The sequence below is a fragment of the Blennius ocellaris genome (genome assembly GCF_963422515.1).
Source record: "Blennius ocellaris genome assembly, chromosome: 20".
In the NCBI taxonomy this organism is placed as follows: Eukaryota; Metazoa; Chordata; class Actinopteri; order Blenniiformes; family Blenniidae; genus Blennius; species Blennius ocellaris.
This window is the reverse complement of record NC_137669.1, coordinates 6344629-6365347: the sequence shown is the minus strand read 5'-3', so window position 1 is coordinate 6365347 and position 20719 is coordinate 6344629. Positions and strand designations below refer to the sequence as shown.

Genomic DNA, 20719 nt, shown 5'->3' with positions numbered 1-20719 from the left:
GGCCTCAGGACACTGACGATTCCATGTCTGTCATGCTGTTTGCTTATTGTTGTTGTTTTCTCTCCTTGAAGCCTCTGAATGCTTTTTGATTTGAGGTGGACAAAAAAAAAAAAAAAAAGCATCTTGTTTTGTCTGCGCTTCCGGAGCGTCTCTTTTAAAAGTGCCTCTCCCATCTATTTTAGAGCCAGCAGAAAATTGCTCCCCCCGCTGGAAAGATGAGGCCATTCAAAATGGTAATATTTATCCTCCCTCTCAGCACTGCTTTCCTCCTCTCTGTCAGAGCTTCAGGCCACTCGGCGGGAAATGTAGGGCTCTTCTTGTATGGAGGGCCGCTTCACTTCTAGACCCGCTTCACGTCTTTCTGAATGCTCAGAGTCCAGACTGGCCAATTGGGTTTTTGTTGGGTTTTTTTTATGTGGCTTTCCTCTTCTTTTCCTGCTGTTTTCAAGACTGTTTCCAATGATTCAATCCAAAAGAAACTACCTTTTCTAGAGTAATCTAGTTTTATTACTTGAGGTAATGGAATCCTTACAGACACTCAGAGTATGATATGTTTCACTTATTACCCGGGGTAGTGAAGCTCACTCCTGTAGAAGTAGTCTTTTAGTCAGGCCATTATTTTTATTTTTTTTCCTTTTTAATTTTTTAAGTGGGATTTCCAGAGGGGGGGGGGAATACAAAGAAAAAAGTTTTTGTGATCATAGAAAATGAAACAAGAAAATCATCTGTGTATCAGTGAGGAGCGAGAGAATCAACTTGTAAAGTCCATTAATGGTAACAGAGCTGAGTTAATGAAAGAACAGACAAGGTAAATACTTCTGGTTGATTATATTATTATTATTATTATTATTATTATTATTATTATTATATATTATTTATGTTTGAGTTTTACGATCAACTAAATATTCAATAAACAGCAAAGTTTACAAGTTTACAGCTTTACAAAGAGAAAAAGTATATAATTGATTGTTATTACCAAAGGTAATGGAATAAGTGTGAAGCTTTTAGCCAAGTTATACTAATCAGACAGTGACAGCACTGGAACAAAGTCCGATCGATTCAAACAAATGTATTTTATGGCTTGTTAACAACTTAGCAGTTTATAGCGACACACAGTTTGATACCCATCCGATGCTAACGTTAGCCGCCAACAAAGCTAAAGATATCCTGTATAATCTGTTTAATGAAACGCAACGTGTGTGATGATGGACTGAAGCGGTTGTCATGAGTGAGAATCCCGTTGAAGGTAAGGCCTCGTTGATCGTGACTCACTCACTCCAATACCTTTGACGTCTGCATTCCGCTAATCGCTGACGCTTCACCGCTGCTGTGTTTCTTCTTCTACGCCGCCGATCTCTTCCCTGAATGTCCTCCAGACTCACTGAGGTGGGATGAAACGCGGCGCCGCCTCCGTTTTATTCCCTCCGCTGCTTCTTCTGACCTTTTCCTTCCGTCTCGCCCTGCCGCAGACTAACTTCACTCTACATTTCAGCGTCAAGGCGCCGTGCAGGATTTCAACGACGGTCCTTCACATCACACCCACCTTTTCCTTCACTCTGGTTTTTTTGGGTTTTTTTTCCTGACGTCTGAAACAAAACCTCAAATCTACATGTGTAGTTTCCTTTTTTTTTTTTTTTTGATCCATTAGAGTTGAAACCAGGTTGATGAATCCGTTGACGTTATGAGGGTTGGAGTATCTTCCTTTAAACAATCGTCCACAACATGAAGTAATGTCAAGTAAAATGTAGATCAAACGTGACCAAGAAAATTTTAACCTTGAAAATGCTACTAATTCTACTAATGATGATAATAATAATAATAATAATTCTAATAATTATAACCAGTAGACCAAGATTCCTGGAAAAAAAATACCCAGAAAACAAAAAAACAGCCCAAGAAAAAGTAGGTCAAGAAGCTAATAAAACAGAAGAAGGAGTCGACCAGTAAACTACAGAAGAAATAAAATATGAAATTAAGAAAAACCAAGTAGCCCGAGGTAGGTAGAAAAAAAACATTTACCAAGAAAACAAGAAAAGACAAAACAAGGAAATGCAAGAAGATGTGGACCAAGAAAAATGAGGTCGACCAATAAATTAAGACGAAAATAAGTTATGAAATGAAGAACAGCAGAATAGACCCAGATACCGAGAAACCAACAAAAGCAGCTCTCATCTCAAAGTTCAACATTGCCCTTGATTTATTTTCACGCCGTGAATTGTCCAGTTTGGACGACAACAGGAAGTTACAAAATATGGTCACGTCCCAAATAAAGCATTAATAGGTGATTTTTTTTTTTTTTCCGGGAAATGAGATTTTGTGCGTCTTGGTAGGAAAAGCTGCTTTCTCGCCGTCTGTTGTTTGTCTCTGTCCAGCTTTATCTCAGGTGACGTAACGGCGGCGGCCTGTCCGTCAGCCGCGCGCCGCCGGGAGACGTTCGCTCAAAATTCCACGTTGTTGGGATTGAAGACGGGTTGTTTCCGGTCGTCATGCTTTTTGTTTTTCCTCATGCGTGTGGGACATGTGAGGTTTTGTGTGGAAGCGGTTATGTCGCTGCAGGCCTTTTTGTATCTGGACGCTGGCCCGGCGCCATATTTCTAATGAGCTCAGTGTGGGAACCAAAGCTGCTCAGCAGAACTGAACAATGAACCCCCAGCTCCTGTTCTCATGTATTTTGTACATTTTGACCCCGTTTTTCCTGCAGAAACGCTGAAAATCCTTCGGTGAAACGAGCCGGCTGTTCTGCTAACTGTTCCGTTTCCTCTTTGACATGAAAAACCAATTTGAGGGGTTTCCAGGGTCTTGATCTGCCCCAACACACACTCCGGCCGTCGTTCGGCCACGTTGTCGCTCAACCTCCTCTCTGTCACGTCCTCGTTGATCGCTGCTTAAAACAAATGAAGGAATTAGAAGAAAAGTGTGAAAAACATCAAGTGACTCAAAAGGGGTGCAGTACGTATGCCAGGCCTGTAGGTGGCGCTGTGGCACAGAAATACAGCAGGGACGGAGAAGAAGATGCGAAGCATTGTCTTCCATAAATTCGTCATTATGTCTGGGCCCCGCCCACACCGGCCAAAACCATATCCCTTCCCCCCGTCGTTCTGAAGAAGGTCCCCGCGCGATGATGATGTCATGGCCCCACCTCTCGACCTATAACTCCGCCTCCTTCAACATGGCGGACGACCTGCTCCAGGTGCAGTTGCAGAAGCTGCTGGTGCTCGTCGCTTTAATAAGACCACATGATGGATTTGTCAATTTCTCCGTTTTTTTTTTGTTTTTTTCATGCTCCATGTCTTCTTCTCTGGCTTTGGTGTATTTCTGTGGCAGAGTCACAGCGCCGCCTATCGGTCTGGCATATGTACTTCATCGTTTTAACAGTATTTTTCATGGTGTTGTGGACGCAGATGTTCCCCATGTGGACGGGGAACTTTTTCAAAACAACAAGGAGAAGAGGTTTTGCTTTTCATGACTCCTATGCAGCAGAACGTTTGAAGCGTTTATACAGTTATTTACTCTCCTATAGTTTATTCTTATTGTGTATTTGGCTGATAAAAGCGATGCAGACTCAGACCGGTGTTCCAGTGAGCTGCAGCTCCCCTGAAGGACGCGTCCTTTCCGAAGACGAGTCCTCTAAAAGCTGTGTGGTCTGCGGGGTGAAGCTAACCAAATGAAACGGGGTATTTTTGGACTCGCAGTTTTGCACCGCGACGCAGAGCGCCGGTTGCCTAGCAACTGTGTCGTCGGTCCGGTGATGCCACGGAGAATTGAGACGAAGCCTTTCTGTTCGGTGACAGTTTTACTGGAGGAGCTGGAAATACTTGACACTGCGGCACACACTCCTGGAATCATGATTGTGCCACAATCCTGAGGGCACAGAGGAAATAAGAAAAGAAAACCCCACGTTCACTTTTAGTTTGAAGGAGCAGAAATCCAAACCCTGATCAGGTTGTTTCAAACTCCAACAAGAGAGTCGGGGGGGGGGGGGGGTACAGCGACTATACTTTACTCGACCGAGGAAATATTTAAATATTGCTGCTTGTCCAGAGTGACGATTGTCACTGACCAATCAGCAGAGAGCTCCGTTGTAGCTTCGCCTTATGGAACGGTACCGAGGCGCTAGCTACCTCAATATGAAAAATGGTAACGGTTTGGCACAGTACTTTAAGTACCAGCCACAATTTTTTGTCAGTAAAAGCCGCCATTACAACTTAAATACAGTCAAATAAAAAAAAAAAAAGTAAATATTTGACAAAACTATAAAACTTGATGGGACGTTCATTCTAAGAAAATTAAGAAAAGGAGATTGAGGAGGGAGAAATGTCTGAAGGTCAGGAGCTGTACGGGATACAGTCAGAGATACAATCTTATTAAAGATCCATCAGATTAATGTGACAATACAGCTTGAATACAGTCCAAAAAAATAAAAAAGTAAAGTTGGGAGAAATTACTGAAAAAACAATCATGCATGTTTTTGTTGCTTAAAAAAAAAAAAAAGAACAAGCCAAGGAAAGTATCTACAGTTAAAAAGAGAAAAGAGGTACTCCAGATCTGAGAGCAGATTTATTGTATTATTATTCAGTAAGATGTATAAAACATTTTGTGAGTGAGTTGTAGAAGATCCTTAGAAGAACTATTTCAGAGTTTCTTGGATAAAACTACAACGTGACTAAAGTGCTTTATATTGCTATTTTTAGTTATAATCTGAACAGAAACAAAAGAAACTGGCTCCTTCAGGGAAACTTCTTTGGCGTGGGTTTTTTACTTCAATGAAATCAGTAGAATATAGTATGGCTCCATGGATCCATTCGAGTTTACAACACTAAGTCTGAGTTTATTTATAAAGCACATTTAAAAATCAACTCTTTGTATACAAGTTAAAAGCCGTCTTGTTCCGTACAGTTCTGGCAAATACTCTGTAGAGGAGTTTTCTATACCTGGGTACTTATATATATGTATGTCCTGTTCTGGACTTTAAACTGGAGTCCCAAACTCTTCAAACACATCCAGATCATTTCAATACAACAAAGGTTGTTTAAGGTCTGGAGTCCTTCAAACGGTCTCTTTCCTCTTTAAACGACAGCTGGATCCTTTACACCTGAACTGAATTCTCAACTCTTTCTCTATTAATCTGTATCTCATTAATCTGCACATCGAGGTCTTTAAACCAGAAGTGGCTCCTTCACAGAGTAGACACACACTCCTTCAACAAAACTGTGGACTATTTCCATGAACTCGTCATTATTAGTTTGGAGGAAAAGAGAAATAAATGTTTTAGGGAGGAAAGAGTTTCTAAGAGGTTTTTTTTTTGTGGGGGGTGTAAAACTTTTTTTTTTTTTATTAAGACAGACGGAATGTTGTCACCATCTAAAAAGTCCAATTTGACCTGAAGCAGCTTCAATGTAGAAGAGTCTGCGGCGGAAACGTAAAAAAAACGAAAATATTGAATCACCTCAGGAGAAGTAAGCAAATTTCAGAGGGAAATAATGTCATTTATTATGTCGTTTTTGATTGATTGAGTCGCCTTTGAGGCGTTAAGCCGCAGGGCGACGGCTCGGAGGCGGTCGTGGAGTTAAGGAGGCTGAACGAAGTCGACCCGGGAGCGCGGTTCTGCCCTGGAGGTTAATCCCTGGTGGAACCTTCTGCCACTCCCGGAGCTTACCTCCTCTCTGGAGGGAAAAAGTTGGCCTCCTCCCGCGGCCTCCTCAGGTAACGCAGAGTAGCCCGGGACAACTGGCATGTTGACCCCAGAGCCCCTGAGTGGAACAGACTCCGCCACCACCCAAAAAAAACCTCCCTGACCGGCTGTGAACCCCCGAGCCCTGAGGCCATCCACTGTGGGGAGGGAATAAAAGTGACCGTGCTGGATGGCCAGGGCTCACACGCGGTTCCCCCCGCCGGGAAATACCACACACTTTCCACCATTCCAACACGCGAAAATCTGCAAACGCACAAGCGGGCCGCATCCAACACAACGTGTGAACACAAACATGTGACACCTGGACTCCCAGCCGCGGGGGTTTCAATAAGAAAAGGCTGTAGTCCCGGAGGTAAGTCCAACTTTTTGTTGTTATTGACCCGACAGAAAGGCGTCACAAGTGGCTTTTAGTGTGTTAATCTGCAAATACGTGGTGTGGTAACTTCGCTTCATGCAGCCAGACAAAGTAAAACATAAAGAAATGATGCAGAATTCAAGAATAAAATACCTTTCTCTATTCCACTGACATTTTATTCAGGTAAAAGCACTTTTAACTAATTTGCATTTAATTATACATCGGACGAACCTCAAATAGTCAACGAATCTCCAAAAGGCCTCAGTCAGATTAACTTGCTTTCGCGTTGCTTTTTGATTTATGCAAAATTTAAAATAATGCATTTTTAGTAAACCTGATTTTTACATGTTTGATATTTTGAAGTAATTTTAAGTCTTGAAATGAATAAACCATAAACCCCTTCATGTCCCCTTTTAAATCACTCTAAATACACATACCGGTAGTTAGAATAATATGACAAATAATTTGACGTCTAATCTAAGCCAACTTTATTTATATAGCACATTTAACAAGTGTTTCACAGCTAAAACTAATAACAAAACACTCAGTGAGTAAAAACGGGGTAAAGGAAAAACAAATATTCCAGTACTCTAATAGTGTTAAAGCCAGCGAGCACAATACCGTATGTGTGTCGAGTCGGCGTTGGAAGGACTGAAGACACCGAGTGGTTCTAATGGAAAGAGACGGAAAGACGGTCGCCTCTTTTCTTTAGTCTGGATCTTCGAACATCGAGGACAATCTGATTTGTTGACCTCAAGGATAAAGAGCATATTAATAAATAAGGTGTCAACCCATTAAATACCTTCAAGACTAATAGAATAAAAGGAATTATAGTTTTGGAATTGACATTTTCATTTCCCGTTCAAAGTTGTACATTCAGATTAAAATGAAAATAAACACTTTTGTAGATTATGAATAATTAATTTTGTGTGTGTGCGCGTGTTAAAACAGCACTAAATGAAAAATTTTGGAAAAATTACGCCATAAACTACATTAAATTTCATAAATAACACCAGATATATTCCTATACAGTATTGCTGTTAATCCTATATAATGCCGCGCATTCTCATAATAAAGTACACGAATTACAATAAAACATTTTAATTATCTAGAGTATCTCAAATATTTTTGCTCCAAATTCTTTTCTATTCTATAAGTTTCTCTGAATTCTCCCGATGCTCAAAGGATGATTCATATTAGATGAGATTAAATATGCAGTTATCGATCTCTGAGACACACACACACACACACACACACACACCAAATGAGTCCAGTCCTTCGTTGTAAATGTAAATTCAAGAAAATTTATTTATTTAGGCAATCCAACACTATCTCGTTATCTGGGATAATGGTTAAATTACAATATTATTATAATAAAATAATATTTGGTAACTTCTTTATTTCGTTCTGTTTCGTGGGTTGATATAAAACTTACTGAAACCATGAAAAATAAAATATGTAAATCAGAACCTTTTTATAATTTCAGGTAATTATGACTTCTTCTTTAGTGTAGAAATTCACACAATTTTGTTTTATTTATATTTTTTGTTTAAATGTGATAGAATAGAACAGGTGAGGTTAGACACATGTTTAATTGTATTTGTTAATTATTCATCCTAGTATAAGATGGAAGGAGTTAATAAAAAAATTCTTACAAAACAATTGACAATAGAATGTTATTTATGCACATTTTTGAGAAAATAACCGATAATGTGTATGATTTTGATCATTATTTATTGATAAAGATCCAGCTCATAATAAATAGTGTTCACTTGTTTGAACTGATCTATTTCATAATGGGAAGTTTCCAGTGTTGCAACATCAACATATTGATGGGTGATACTATATAATATATAAGAGCAGTCTATATGAAATGACTTGAAGGAAATCGCTTTAAATCATTTCTTTTAAATGCCACATTTCCCAGCAGTCAAGGTTTTAGTATTGAGTTAAATCAAAGAGCAGCATTTTTTATTTCCACGCAACTTTACAGAATAGTGTGAGCACTTGTCATTTGACCTCTTCGGTACGGGCTTTGTGCGAAAGTCGACTTAGTTTAAAGACATTAGTTGAGAGAATATGAACTTGTGGGTCGGAGCTGCTTACTGTCCACCAAATAGGAACCTTACGTTCTCCGGCACATCGGCGCTGCACAAAAAAACCCAACAAAAATAAACTGAGATGGTATCGAAAAAAGAGCTGCAAGAAAAGCATTAAAAATGCGGCGAAGCTGTTGTTCCCCGGCGCTTCAGACACCAGATTGTTGTGGAATTGACAGGCGGTAAACACCGTCTGATGGACGCTTAGCACTTTGTCGTTTTAAGAAACGCCAAACAAGATTAGCGCTGAGACGGGGACGTCACCTCAACAAAAAGTTAAACTGGTATCAAGGCTTCTTTGCGAAGCAGATTGGCCCTGGCAGAGGCTGCGTCTTACCAGCTGCTGCTCCTTCATCACATTTCGGGGCAACATAGTCACTTATTATAATAATGGAGTCACTAATCCGGCAGTAAGCCTGTTTAACTAGCCAGATTGTATCAATTCAACACTCCCATGTCGACGTCGGCTCCTGTCTGCTCGCAGGAGTTCTTCATCTATTGAAATATGCTAATTTAGTGAATTTAACATTGTCGTCTGCGTGAGTTTAGCCTTTCCTCCAGACGTTTTACCTGCAATTATGCTACGTTTCCTAACTCTTCCGTCTGTGTGGCGACTTCTGTGCACATTTTTAAAAGCATAAAAGAGGTTTGTGCAGCAGAAAGACGCTTCGTCTTGGACTTATATGTGCAGGAAGGTCAAATGTGGATTGCGTCTTTTACGAGCTGGATATTATCTCGGGGGGGGGGGGGGGGGGGGGGAACTGACCAAGGTGAACGGAGGCAAGAAGATCTCCCAGTCGGTTCATGTACAACTCTCACTAAGCAAAGAGCTGCACGGGATACAGTCAAAGATACAATATTATTAAATATCCATCAGATTAATGTGACAATACAACTTAAATACAGTCCAAAAAAAAAAAAGTAAAGTTGGGAGAAATGACTGAAAAAACAATCATGCATGTTTTTGTTGCTTAAAAAAAAAAAGAACAAGCCAAAGGAAGTATATATAGTTGAAAAGAGTAAAGTGCTTTATATTGCTATTTTTAGTTATAATCTGAACAGTAAACAAAAGAAACTGGCTCCTTCAGGGAAATTTCTTTGCCGTGGTTTTTTACTTCAATTAAATCAGTAGAATATAATATGGCTCCATGGATCCATTCGAGTTTACAACACTAAGTCTGAGTTTAATTATAAAGCACATTTAAAAATCAACTCTTTGTATACAAGTTATTCAAAATGCAACCCAGTGAAACGTTATGGCAAATAAAGTCTGTCAATTCAAATAAACCCGTTTAAAATTTGCTCTGTTGCAAACAAAACTTCTAGTTAATCAAATAATGCTTGTTTTATTTATTTTTTATTTGTAATTTGAATATTTAAGCTGACAGAAAAAACATGTAGTAACGCCTTGAGTCTTTTTTTCTGTGTCTGCAAATCGTATCGGATAAACTACCAATTTTTTTACCTCTTTAAAAATGGGTTTTATTCATTTAGATTTGCGTTACATATAAATATACATTACACAACTATTAACCATTAAATAGCCGTAACTTTTGTTCGTAAATTTTGTTATTCATCCATCATACACCATATATGTAGAATGAGATACACGTCACTTCACTTTTATATCTTAATAATACTTGTCATTTATATTTTATATTTATATACCACTTGTTTTGAATTGGCTACAATCCTGCAGCTCTTGTTTTCCAGCAAGGTTGTATTTCCTCATTGACTCTTTACAGTTAACAGTGAACTCACACTGTTTTAGGGACTTTGGTGTTTCTTATGTTCGACTGGTCACAAAAATATCAGTTGATTGTTGATGGGTTGAGGCTTTTCCAGTGTCGTCATGGTCCTTCTGGGGTCGAGTCTTCGAACGTCTTGGTATGTCTGACGGAGTCGAGGCCACTCTTAACGTTGCTCGTGGTCCATTTTGAACCAGTACACGTGTTCATCTTTCAGCCATCTTCCTTTTGGACCGTCAACCAGCAGGTCAGTGGTCAAAGGGCTGAACACGGTACGGAACGGACCCGCTTTTCACCTGGTTCACTCACAAAAGTTGCGGACAGACTCGAAAGTACCGTACCCGACTGGTGACATTTTTCGTAACCTCTCGGTGGGGGTAGCTAGCACCTCGGTAAGGTTCCGTAAGGCGGAGCTACGACGCAGCCGTCTGCTGATTGGTCCGTGACGATCGTCAGTCTGGACAAGCGGCAATATTTAAATATCCCCTCGCCCTATAAACACGCCGCTTTGTGCTCAATGGTTGTTTAGCGAATTGGTTTATTGAAATGTGGGCGTGACGCCGCCCCCTGCTGCTAGTCTATGACTACTTTAAATCCAGTAGCATTGTTGCGTGACTTTTAGGTAGCATATGGAATTACTGTCGGATGTCTTTGGGTTTCCCTTTATTCTGACACGCCTGTGGTGTTTTCTGTATGACCCATGCGTGTGTGTCGAGCCGTGCGTCGTCTAAAACGCGGCTTTATTCAAAAGCTCTTTTACCGTCACGCAACACAACCGACCGGCCCAAATCGGCTTGCTTCTTCTCTTTCATATGGATCATCTGGCATGCTGCAACTAATGAGATTTAAAGCAGGTCATTGCCTCGCGGTCACACTCGTAACTTCAACAACGGCGGGACGACTTGTTGAAGCCGGAGTCGTCTTGTGCTTTGACACATTATCACTCTGCCAGCTTGATCTCGAGAGCAGCGGTGATTGATACGCCAAAAGGTGAATTGCGTATCGACATCCTAGCGTGGCTGATACCACAACAACAACAACAACACACACAAAAAAAAAGCCCATGAAGTTTGGCAAACCCCTCCTGAACTTAAAGGATTAATCCGTGTTCCTTCAGTATTGATGATCTCCCGTCTTTTTCTTGAAAGACGTGATGGGAAGCGTTGGTCGACCAGCTGTGACTCGGAGGGTTCAGCCGAGTGCAAGCGGCAGGGATTTCAGAGCCCAGACTGCAGTTCCGGTCGGCCGTGGCACGTCGCCATGTGTTCACGCCTTCGCCCGCCCGCCCTCCCTCCGGGCTTCCCCGTCCGCCGGGCGGCTCCTCGCCCGACGTCTTCCAGACCACCGGGCCACCAGCTGCTCTCCGTCTCGTTCAGACTGTGTCACAACACGTACCGAGCCGCTTCCTCACGGCGTCAGCAGGTGGAAGACGCGACTTCCAAATGTATTTTAGGATTCTTTAATCAGGTTGAAGCTTCTTTTTATTTTAACCACTCCTGAAAATACACTGCAAAAAAGAAAGTAGTTAATTGAATCAAGTTCTTCGGACTTAATCTAATTCATTCATTTGATTTGACCAATTGAATTTATTCAATCCAGTCGGTCCGGCTATTTTCTTTTTCCTCTTCTTAGTACTTTGCGCATTATGTTCTGTCACCTCAACTTAAAACAGTTCGCTTCACATAATAAGAAACGTTTGTCTCAAGTGTTGGGTTTGACACGTCGACACGCCGTCTTCAGGGTTTGGGATGTTTCCTCGCGTGACACATTGATCCGGGGAGGTTTGGAGAAACGCTGGTCCCTGATTGAAGAAGGCATTAGGAAGGAGTCCCAGTACCAGAAGGCTTATCCCGTCAATATCAAACAAGAGGACTGATCAATATGTCTGAGTGAAGCTGGTGTCCAGGATAATGAGATATTGTCGCAAATTATATGGATCAAATTATGTGTCTTGAAACATTAGTGGTTTTGGACCAGACGCCATCGAACAGCTTGATTAACAAATGTAGTGAAGATTACTGTAGTACTATTCAGGAGGGGGAAAACATGATTATGAGGATTTAAAAGTTGTTTTTCTGAAGCCTTTTTTTTTTTTTTTTTTTTTTGAGGGGCAGAAGCAATTTACCACAACTATCACAGAAGCTGATCTATAAGAAATATCACGTTTCTTAGTTTTATTTTTAAATGTTTGTTGCTGTCATCCTTTATTAATCTAAAACATAAACACTTCCAGTTAAAATGGAAACAGACGTGAACACATCTACATAAAAAGTTTATTTCAAATTACTACTCAAAATCTTTTAATTTTCTAAAATAATTTAAGCAAAAAAGAAGAAAATGAATGTGTACTTTTTTTTAACCACACAAATATTTTAATCCTCTGAATGGTTATATAGAAAGTGTATTTAGCTTGTGTTTAATTTACTTGTTACATGTTTTTTTTTTTTTAAACCTGTTGCTGCTAATATTTCCATTAAATAAATACATTTTAGTTTAACCCACTCGAGAAAATGTTAATATTATAAGAATATTCTATTTTGTTGAATTATTTTATACATTTGTGAAGACGTTTTCATTTTTGGGTTAATTAGTTAAATATATTTGTTTCTTTTGGACCATCTATAGAACTATAGGAGTGTCCTGCCCTGAACGGGATAAAGTGGTATAGAAGTTCAATGGTTGAAATCACATTTTAAAAAATAACATAAAAATCAAATGGTAAATGAGCTTCAAACATTGATTATAGTTTTTGCAGTTTTTAATAATTAAAAGTGTAATTTCTTTAATATTTATCTTTAGTTTATATACATTTAAAAAGTCAATCTTAAGTGGAAGTTTTGACAACTTAAAGATGTCAAAACTTGTAACACAGTTTTAGTGTCTCACAAACTATAAAAATATTTTCAGCAATTTAATGATTTAGTTTCCTGTACTTTATATTTACCAACGCATATAAACAATCCAGAAAAATATCAAGATAACAAATGGAAATGGAAACGTTCTATTGATGTGAATGTTCCGGTCGTTAACATCGTGTTCATGAAAACATAAAGTTCTTAGTTGGAAGAAGTCGGAGTTCAAACTCCTGTAAAAAAAATAATGATAATAAAATTCACAGGGGAATAATAGTGTCAATGAGCTTGTTTGCAGATCAGCGTGGCTTTTCCCCGAGGTGGGGTCAAGGGTTAGAGGGTTAGGAAACGCCTCGGGGTCTCGCCGAGCCTCGCAGCGAGACGTGGACGGTACCGGTATCGGGACCGGGACCGGGACCGGGACAGGCGGAGTTGCTGCTTTCTGCGAGACGTCTCGAGGTTCTCGTAGAAGTTTTCTTCTTCTTCTTCTTCTTGTGTCTTTCCGTCTTAAGGCTTTGTGGCCAGCACAGATGTCCCGCCGTGGTATTTGCACTATCGGTGCGCCACGCGAGATCTTAATCTGTGACTTTGCCGCTGTCTGCGGCGCATCCAGGATTTGTGGAGTGTCAGATTAGAGCTTTGCGTCGTCATAAATCTCTGCTTCCCAACTTGGCCGGCTGGTGGCGGGCGGGGCAGTCGCCCGGTGCAGTTTGAGGTCTTCACACGAAGCGTCGGCGCGTCTCCAACAGGGTTTGTTGGTGGGTTTTTTTGTTGTCTTCATGTGGCTGGGTGGTCGTCTTCCCAGGACCCCGTCAGACCTTTCCTGCCTCGGCGAGGGCGAACGCTTGTAGACAGAGAGTTTTCCTGGCTCTCCGCGATGAACTACTGCCTCCCAGATGTGTACGACACGGCCCACGCCGGGGTGGGGGGCTACCCGGTGCCGGGCGGAGGGGAGCACTGCATGTACCGGGGCGAGGCTCCGGGGTTCGGGGCGCACTGCGAGTCCCAGCCGCTGCACCACCCGCCCTGCGTGGAGCCGCCGTGGCTGCCCGGACAGCACTACTCCTGCTCCTACTCCGCCGCCGCCGCCGGGCCGCCCATCTTCAAGAACGAGTTCTGCAGCATGGACATCCCGCTCCACCACTTCCACCACCAGCCGTCAGAGTACTTCCCCGAGATCAAAGCCGACTTCTCCCACCTGCACTGGATGCAGGGCGCGCACAAGAAAGGTACCGCCGCTCGGGACCGCGTTCGCCCGCCGCTCGGCCGGGAGAGACTTAAATACCTGCGCTGACGAAGTTAAACTACCGGTAGACGTCTGTAACGAGAAGATATCTATCTATCTATCTAGCTCTATGTGGCTAGCTCTTTATTTTTCCTCAAGAAACATAGAATGGAAAAATCCTTTTGTATAAATAGACACTGTGTGTGTGTGTGTGTGTGTGTGTGTGTGTGTGTGTGTGTGTGTGTGTGTGTGTGTGTGTGTGTGTGTGTGTGTGTGTGTGTGTGTGTGTGTGTGTGTGTGTGTGTGTGTGTGTGTGTGTGTGTGTGTGTGTGTGTGCGTGCGTGCGCGTGCGTGCGCGCGCGCGCGCGGGCGGGCGCGTGCGTGCGTGCATGCGTTCCCCGATTTCTCCGTCTGCCCCTAATTACTGATGCTTTGGCCCCTGATCAATGAATCCATGATGTCTGAGCATAAAGCCAAGATTTAAGGCGTTTGGCTGAGCGGGACCTACTGAGGTGGGGTGGAGGGTGGGGGTGGGGGAGGGGGGTGGGGGTGGGGGGGGTATTGATTGGTGGTGGTGCAACAGAAGGCCCCCGTGCAGGATGCTATTTGAAATGAGCAGATATTGATCAGCTTGGAACCTGCCAGAGGTCAGTGTGTTGGGCTCATTAGGGGCGATCTGCACGTTCTCCTCCTCAAATCTGTCGGTGTTATTCTCGCCACATCCAGTCTGTGTCCGTTGTACTCGGGATTACATCAATACCGTGTCCGTTGTATTCAAATCACGTCAAATATTTACCGTTTATGTGAAGAAAAACACAACTTAACTATAACTCTCAAAACAGGGTCAACCTTTTACAGTGACATTTAGATTTTCGTACAGTTTAACGGTCTGGAAACGTCAAATTCGTTCTCAAAATTTGGGTTGAAGTTTGAAATTTTGATTTTTACTCGTCCACCCTTCTCAGCTGTTTTCCTGATATTTCAACGATTTTCCGAGAAACATGGATTTTAATAAAGTATGAATATTTTTGTAAATCTTCATGTTAATGGTTAATTGTAACTTTTATAAAAACTTAAAATTCCTATTGTTTTTATTCTCAAAGTTTCAGTTTTCTTAATATTTGAATTTATTTATAATTTCTAAATATTTATTTAATTAATTTATAATTTATTTTAAGTGAAGTTAAGTTTTCACATATGGCATATAACAGCATGTCAACCTTTATTTTGTTGTTTTGACTATTTATATAACAATTTCAAGTTCAAGTTTTTACTTTTGTGTCAATGTTTTATTTCTGATATTTATGGGTTTTTTTTTTTTTTTACTTTTCAACTTTCTTCAAATTTTCTCAATATTTGAACCGTATAAATTTCCTTTACTATTTTTAATCTTTCGCTTTGATGTTTATATTTCAGGCATTTCTTGCTTCCACTTTATTCTGAAAGAATATTTCTTTTGAAGAATTCAAAACTTTACATTTTCCACAAAGTTGATATTTGTCAATGTTCCCTTTTTTTGAAGTGACGCTTTTAATGTATTCTTTACATTTCTGCTTTCCTTTTGAAGTTCAGATTTTATTTTGAAGGGCAACTTTTCCATTTAATTTCAATTAATTTACCACAATTTTTCTGTATTGTTTTGTCTTTTTGAGGTCGGTTTATTTTGAATGTCTTGGCTTTGTTCTGAAAGAGTCGACTTTAATATTGACAGTTTGACTTTATTTTGAAGCTCTGGTTATATTTTTATCCTCCCGCTTTCTGTCAATTTTTGACACTTTTACACTTTTTACAGAGTTCCTCTGACTTCCTGTCCAGTGATTGCTGTTTCTCCACGGAGCTGTGCGTCATTGCTCCGTGTCTTTGTTTGCAGGGTACATACCGAGTTACCTGGACAAGGATGAGTTATGTGTAGTGTGCGGGGACAAAGCCACGGGCTACCACTATCGCTGCATCACCTGCGAAGGTTGCAAGGTAGGACGGCTAGCGGCAGCTCGGACGGACGCGCCACCGCCCGAGTGGAAGCGCCGTCGCTTGCCTTCGACGACGACAGCGACGACGACGATGACGTGAAAGTTTTGTCCCAACAGGGATTCTTCAGGAGGACCATCCAGAAGAATCTCAACCCCACCTACGCTTGTAAGTACGACGGGAAATGTGTCATCGACAAAGTGACCAGAAACCAGTGCCAGGAATGTCGCTTCAAGAAGTGCATCGCGGTGGGGATGGCGACAGACTGTGAGTCCCATATGTTCCGTCTCTTGGTGTTGGCTTTAGAGCAGTGGACGATTAAAGGACACTAGATGTGGTTAGAGGTCACAAACTGAATTATCTGACCAACCATTTCTAGCTCTGCGATGAACAAGCAACAGTTTCCACATATTGAGCTTTGATTTGTCAACCATTTAAGAGAACTTCATAGAACTCCACTCTTGCACTGTAACTATTGGATAGAACCTCTGGTTTCCCTGCACACGTCCATTTTACTATTACCTGAACCTTCTGTGAATTTGTTCCTCAGCTTTTAACCCTCGATTAGCCGTCTTTGTTGTCTTCATCCTGGTACTCCGCTTCTCTCCGGGCCCTCAGAAGTTTCTCACAGACGCTCAACTCGTTCAGTTGTTTTCTGTCTTTACTTTGGCGACATTTTTCTTTCTCTGTCGGTCGAACACTGTAGTAGTGGAGGTTGTTCTGTGGTACGGAAGCAGCGTTCTGTGGTCATACTGAGACATCTAGTGGCCACAGATGGTATGATTTTTTTGAAAAATCTTTATTAATTCCTCTTCTTCTTCTTCTTCACCCCTCCTCCTCCTCTGCAGTGGTGCTGGATGACAGTAAGAGGATGGCCAAGAGGAAGCTGATCGAGGAGAACCGGGAGCGCCGGCGGAAGGAGGAGCTCCAGAAGACGGTATGGGACCGGCTGGAGCCCACGCAGGAGGAGTGGGATCTGATCCGCATGGTGACGGAGGCCCACGTGGCCACCAACGCACAGGGGAACCACTGGAAGCAGAAGAGGAAGTTCCTGGTGAGACGTGCCTCCTCCCGCCTCTCCTTCCGTCTGCTCCTCCTCCCTCCACAGCCTCCATTGTATCGATTCCCCCTCGAGCCTCGACCCCCTTTCTCTCTCCCCCCCCCCTCCCCCTCCAACACCCCCTCCACCCCACCCCCCTCCTCCTCCTCCGCCCACGGTTCCACTGTTCCCTGTGTTAATATGTCCATGTGTTTTTGTATCTCCTTGTAGAATGGGGAGAATTAGCTGGACGAAGGACAAAAGTGTGTTCCTCCACGCAGCAGCACTAGTTTATATCAGAAACCTCTCACTCTTTGACTCCCTCACTCTCTTTGTCTCTCTCTCTTTCTCTCTCTCTCTCTCTCTCTCTCTCTCTCTCTCTCTCTCTCTCTCTCTCTCTCTGCCACTCACTCTCTGCGTCTCGCGCCAAAGCTACGATCCTAAACTTGCTAATGCCAATTAACCTGCCTCTTATTTTTTTGATTTCTTCTCATTCTCTTCTTCCTTTCGCAGCTTTGATTTCACGCCTCACTCCACTTCTTTATTTTGTCTCAACTAATTTGGCTTTTCTTTCTGTTCAAGTCTAATCGCCATGTCCAGATTGAAAGTCTGTCAGCTGTTGACTTGATGTTGGGTTTCTGTGGTCCCAATCGGAAGCTCAATGAAAACTGCGCAAATTTGTCCCGTCGTGTCTCGACATGCAAACGGAATTAAACGAGTCACTCGATCGGCAAGAAACAAGGAAAGTTTATTCACCCCTCCATACACTTTTTTTTTTTTTTCACAAGCAAGTCTTCGTGTCGTGTTAGCGTCATGTTGGAGTTCGGGTTTGTGTTGTCATCGTGTTGAGGTTGTGTTAGCGTCATGTTGGACTTCCTCGTCGGCCATTTCATTGGACGTCTCGTTGGCGTTGGTCGTCTCTTTGGTCGTCTCATTGGACATTTCGTTTGACGTCTCGTTAGATCCCTCGTTCGTTGTCTTGCTGGGCATCTCATTGGATCCCTCGTTGGGCGTCTCGTTGGGTGTCTCGTTGGATCCCTCGTTGGGCATCTCGTTGGGCATCTCATTGGATTCCTCGTTGGGCGTCTCATTGGGCGTCTTATTGGAGCACTCGTTGGGCGTCTCGTTTGGGCGACTCGTTGGGCGTCTCATTGGATTCCTCGTTGGGCGTCTCGTTGGATCCCTCGTTGGGCGTCTCATTTGGGCGTCTCGTTGGGCGTCTCATTGGATTCCTCGTTGGGCGTCTCATTTGGGCATCTCATTGGATCACTCGTTGGGCGTCTCGTTGGATCCCTCGTTCGTCGTCTCACTGGGCGTCTCGTTGGATCCCTCGTTCGTCGTCTCATTGGGCGTCTCGTTGGATCCCTCGTTCGTCGTCTCGTTGGGCGTCTCGTTGGGCATCAGTTTGCGTCCGACTCTGGCCACAGAAACTCAAGCCTGATGTCTGCTCACCTGTTTCTTCTATCTGCACTCTTTCATCTGTCTTCAGTTTTAACTTGTTTTCTTTTTAGTTGACGGGTTCTTCATTGAAACTTCACGATTCCTGTTGATTATCCAACAGGTCGAGGAAGCAATGCTTCTTAATGAAATAACATGTAATTTATTCTATACTTCTGACCAGAGTGCAGCGGGGGTGAAAGAAGCTAAGGTAAGATGCTTGAATTAATTATATGATCCATTTCTTGTTTGATTCTATATTTTATTAGTTTTGCCAAAACAAAATCAAGAAATAGTGACCAGAAAGATTAAGAGAAGTCTATAGAAATTAACAAGCCAGATTAGTCTGAAATACCAGTTTGTACCACAAGATGGTACATTGAGACACATAAAAAAATTTCCTGTATTTATCAAAAACCAGAAGGAAAACTAGGAATTTAGACTGAAAATGAAGAATCATTCCAGTCGAGTTAGAAGTGATGACGAATAAAGAAATATTAGTGTGTACTTGGCCTCTGACTCGCCTCACTTCCTGTGTCCCCAGCCTGAGGAAATTGGTCAAGCGTCGATGGTCAGTGCGCCTGAAGGAAACAAAGTGGATTTAGAAGCCTTCAGTCAGTTTACAAAAATAATCACCCCTGCCATAACCCGAGTGGTGGACTTTGCCAAAAAACTGCCTATGTTTTGTGAGGTAAGAGCCCGGAAACCTGTTTTATAACAATATGTCAATCAATTCAGTCATGTGTTTTTTTTTTTAATTTTTTCTCCGGCATGCTAACTGTTAGCACATGCTAACGGAAAACGTCCTCAATTTTAATAACGTTTTGTGTTCTTTTGTAAAGATTGTATTGATGCTGCAGTCAAATGGAAAGATCCCAGTTGGGATCTTTCCAACTGATCTCCAGACTTCAATTCCGAGTCTGGAGCGTTCGCGCGCGCGCTGGTTAGCATTCTGCCCGCTAGCCTGGAGCTAACATGTTCCTCTGCCTGCAGCTGCCTTGTGAAGACCAGATCATCCTGTTGAAGGGTTGCTGCATGGAGATCATGTCGCTGCGTGCGGCAGTCCGCTACGACCCGGAGAGCGAGACCCTCACGCTGAACGGGGAGATGGCGGTGACCCGGGGGCAGCTGAAGAATGGCGGCCTGGGTGTGGTGTCGGACGCCATCTTTGATTTGGGCATGTCGCTGTCGTCCTTCAACCTGGACGACTCAGAGGTGGCTCTGCTGCAGGCCGTCATCCTGCTCTCATCTGGTGAGCTCAACACGTGTTCTCATCATGCTCTCATCATGTTCTCATCATGCTCTCATCATGTTCTCATTATGCTCTCATCATGCTCTCATTATGTTCTCACCATGCTCTCATTATGCTCTGACCATGCTCTCATCCTGCTCTCATCATGCTCTCACCATGCTCTCACCATGCTCTCATCATGCTCTCATTATGCTCTCATCCTGCTCTCACCATGTTCTCATCATGCTCTCATCATGCTCTCATTATGCTCTCACCATGCTCTCATCATGCTCTCATTATGTTCTCACCATGCTCTCATCATGCTCTCATCATGCTCTCATCAGGCTCTCACCATGTTCTCATCATGCTCTCATCATGTTCTCATTATGCTCTCACCATGCTCTCATCATGCTCTCATTATGTTCTCACCATGCTCTCATCATGCTCTCATCATGCTCTCATCAGGCTCTCACCATGTTCTCATCATGCTCTCATCATGTTCTCACCATTCTCTTCAGATGTTCTCATCATGTTCTCACCATTTTCTCCAGATCTTCTCATCCTGTTTTCATCCTGTTCTTCCAGTGAGCTAAACATCTTATTGTGTTCTCAGCATATTTTCATCATGCTCTCATTATGTTCTTCACATGTTCTCACTATTTTCTCTGGATGTTTTCATCATGTTGTCAGCATGTTCTCACTATATTCTCATCATGTTCTTCTCGTTCTCGCCATTTTCTCCACGTCCTCATCATGTCCTCACCATTTTCTCTAGATGTTCTCATCATGGTCTCACCATGTTCTCACCATTTTCTCTAGATGTTCTCATCATGGTCTCACCATGTTCTGAGCCCACATTGATACATTCATCTCATCACAGCTTCTCTCTACAACCTCCACAAAGTGACCGTTGAGTTTTGTTTCAGAGAGAAGAAGCTCTCATGTGAGATGTTTTCCAAGTGTCCATCCTCGTCCCGACTCTCTGGACGTTAGTGTTTGACCAGGCAGGGGAGTTTCTCTGAACGGGAGTGATTAGATGTCAGCACTGCGGCGTGGTGGGCTTAACCTCCACC

General features: G+C 42.5%; 1 protein-coding gene across 6 annotated transcripts in view; it reads left to right on the top strand.

Moving 5' to 3' along the window:
* The window catches only part of thrb (thyroid hormone receptor beta), a 96591-nt gene that overhangs the window by 73550 nt on the left and 2322 nt on the right, over window positions 1-20719 (top strand). For 4 of the 6 annotated variants that reach the window (XM_080515698.1, XM_080515697.1, XM_080515699.1 and 1 more), the window contains 7 exons: window positions 183-233; window positions 15842-15942; window positions 16059-16206; window positions 16788-16993; window positions 18540-18626; window positions 18960-19106; window positions 19409-19667. In XM_080515698.1, coding sequence (XP_080371824.1) covers window positions 183-233; window positions 15842-15942; window positions 16059-16206; window positions 16788-16993; window positions 18540-18626; window positions 18960-19106; window positions 19409-19667 — 999 coding nt within the window. Of the gene's footprint in view, window positions 1-182; window positions 234-13456; window positions 13976-15841; window positions 15943-16058; window positions 16207-16787; window positions 16994-18539; window positions 18627-18959; window positions 19107-19408; window positions 19668-20719 lie in introns of those variants that run through there. The other 2 variants (XM_080515701.1, XM_080515702.1) reach the window with 2 other exon arrangements.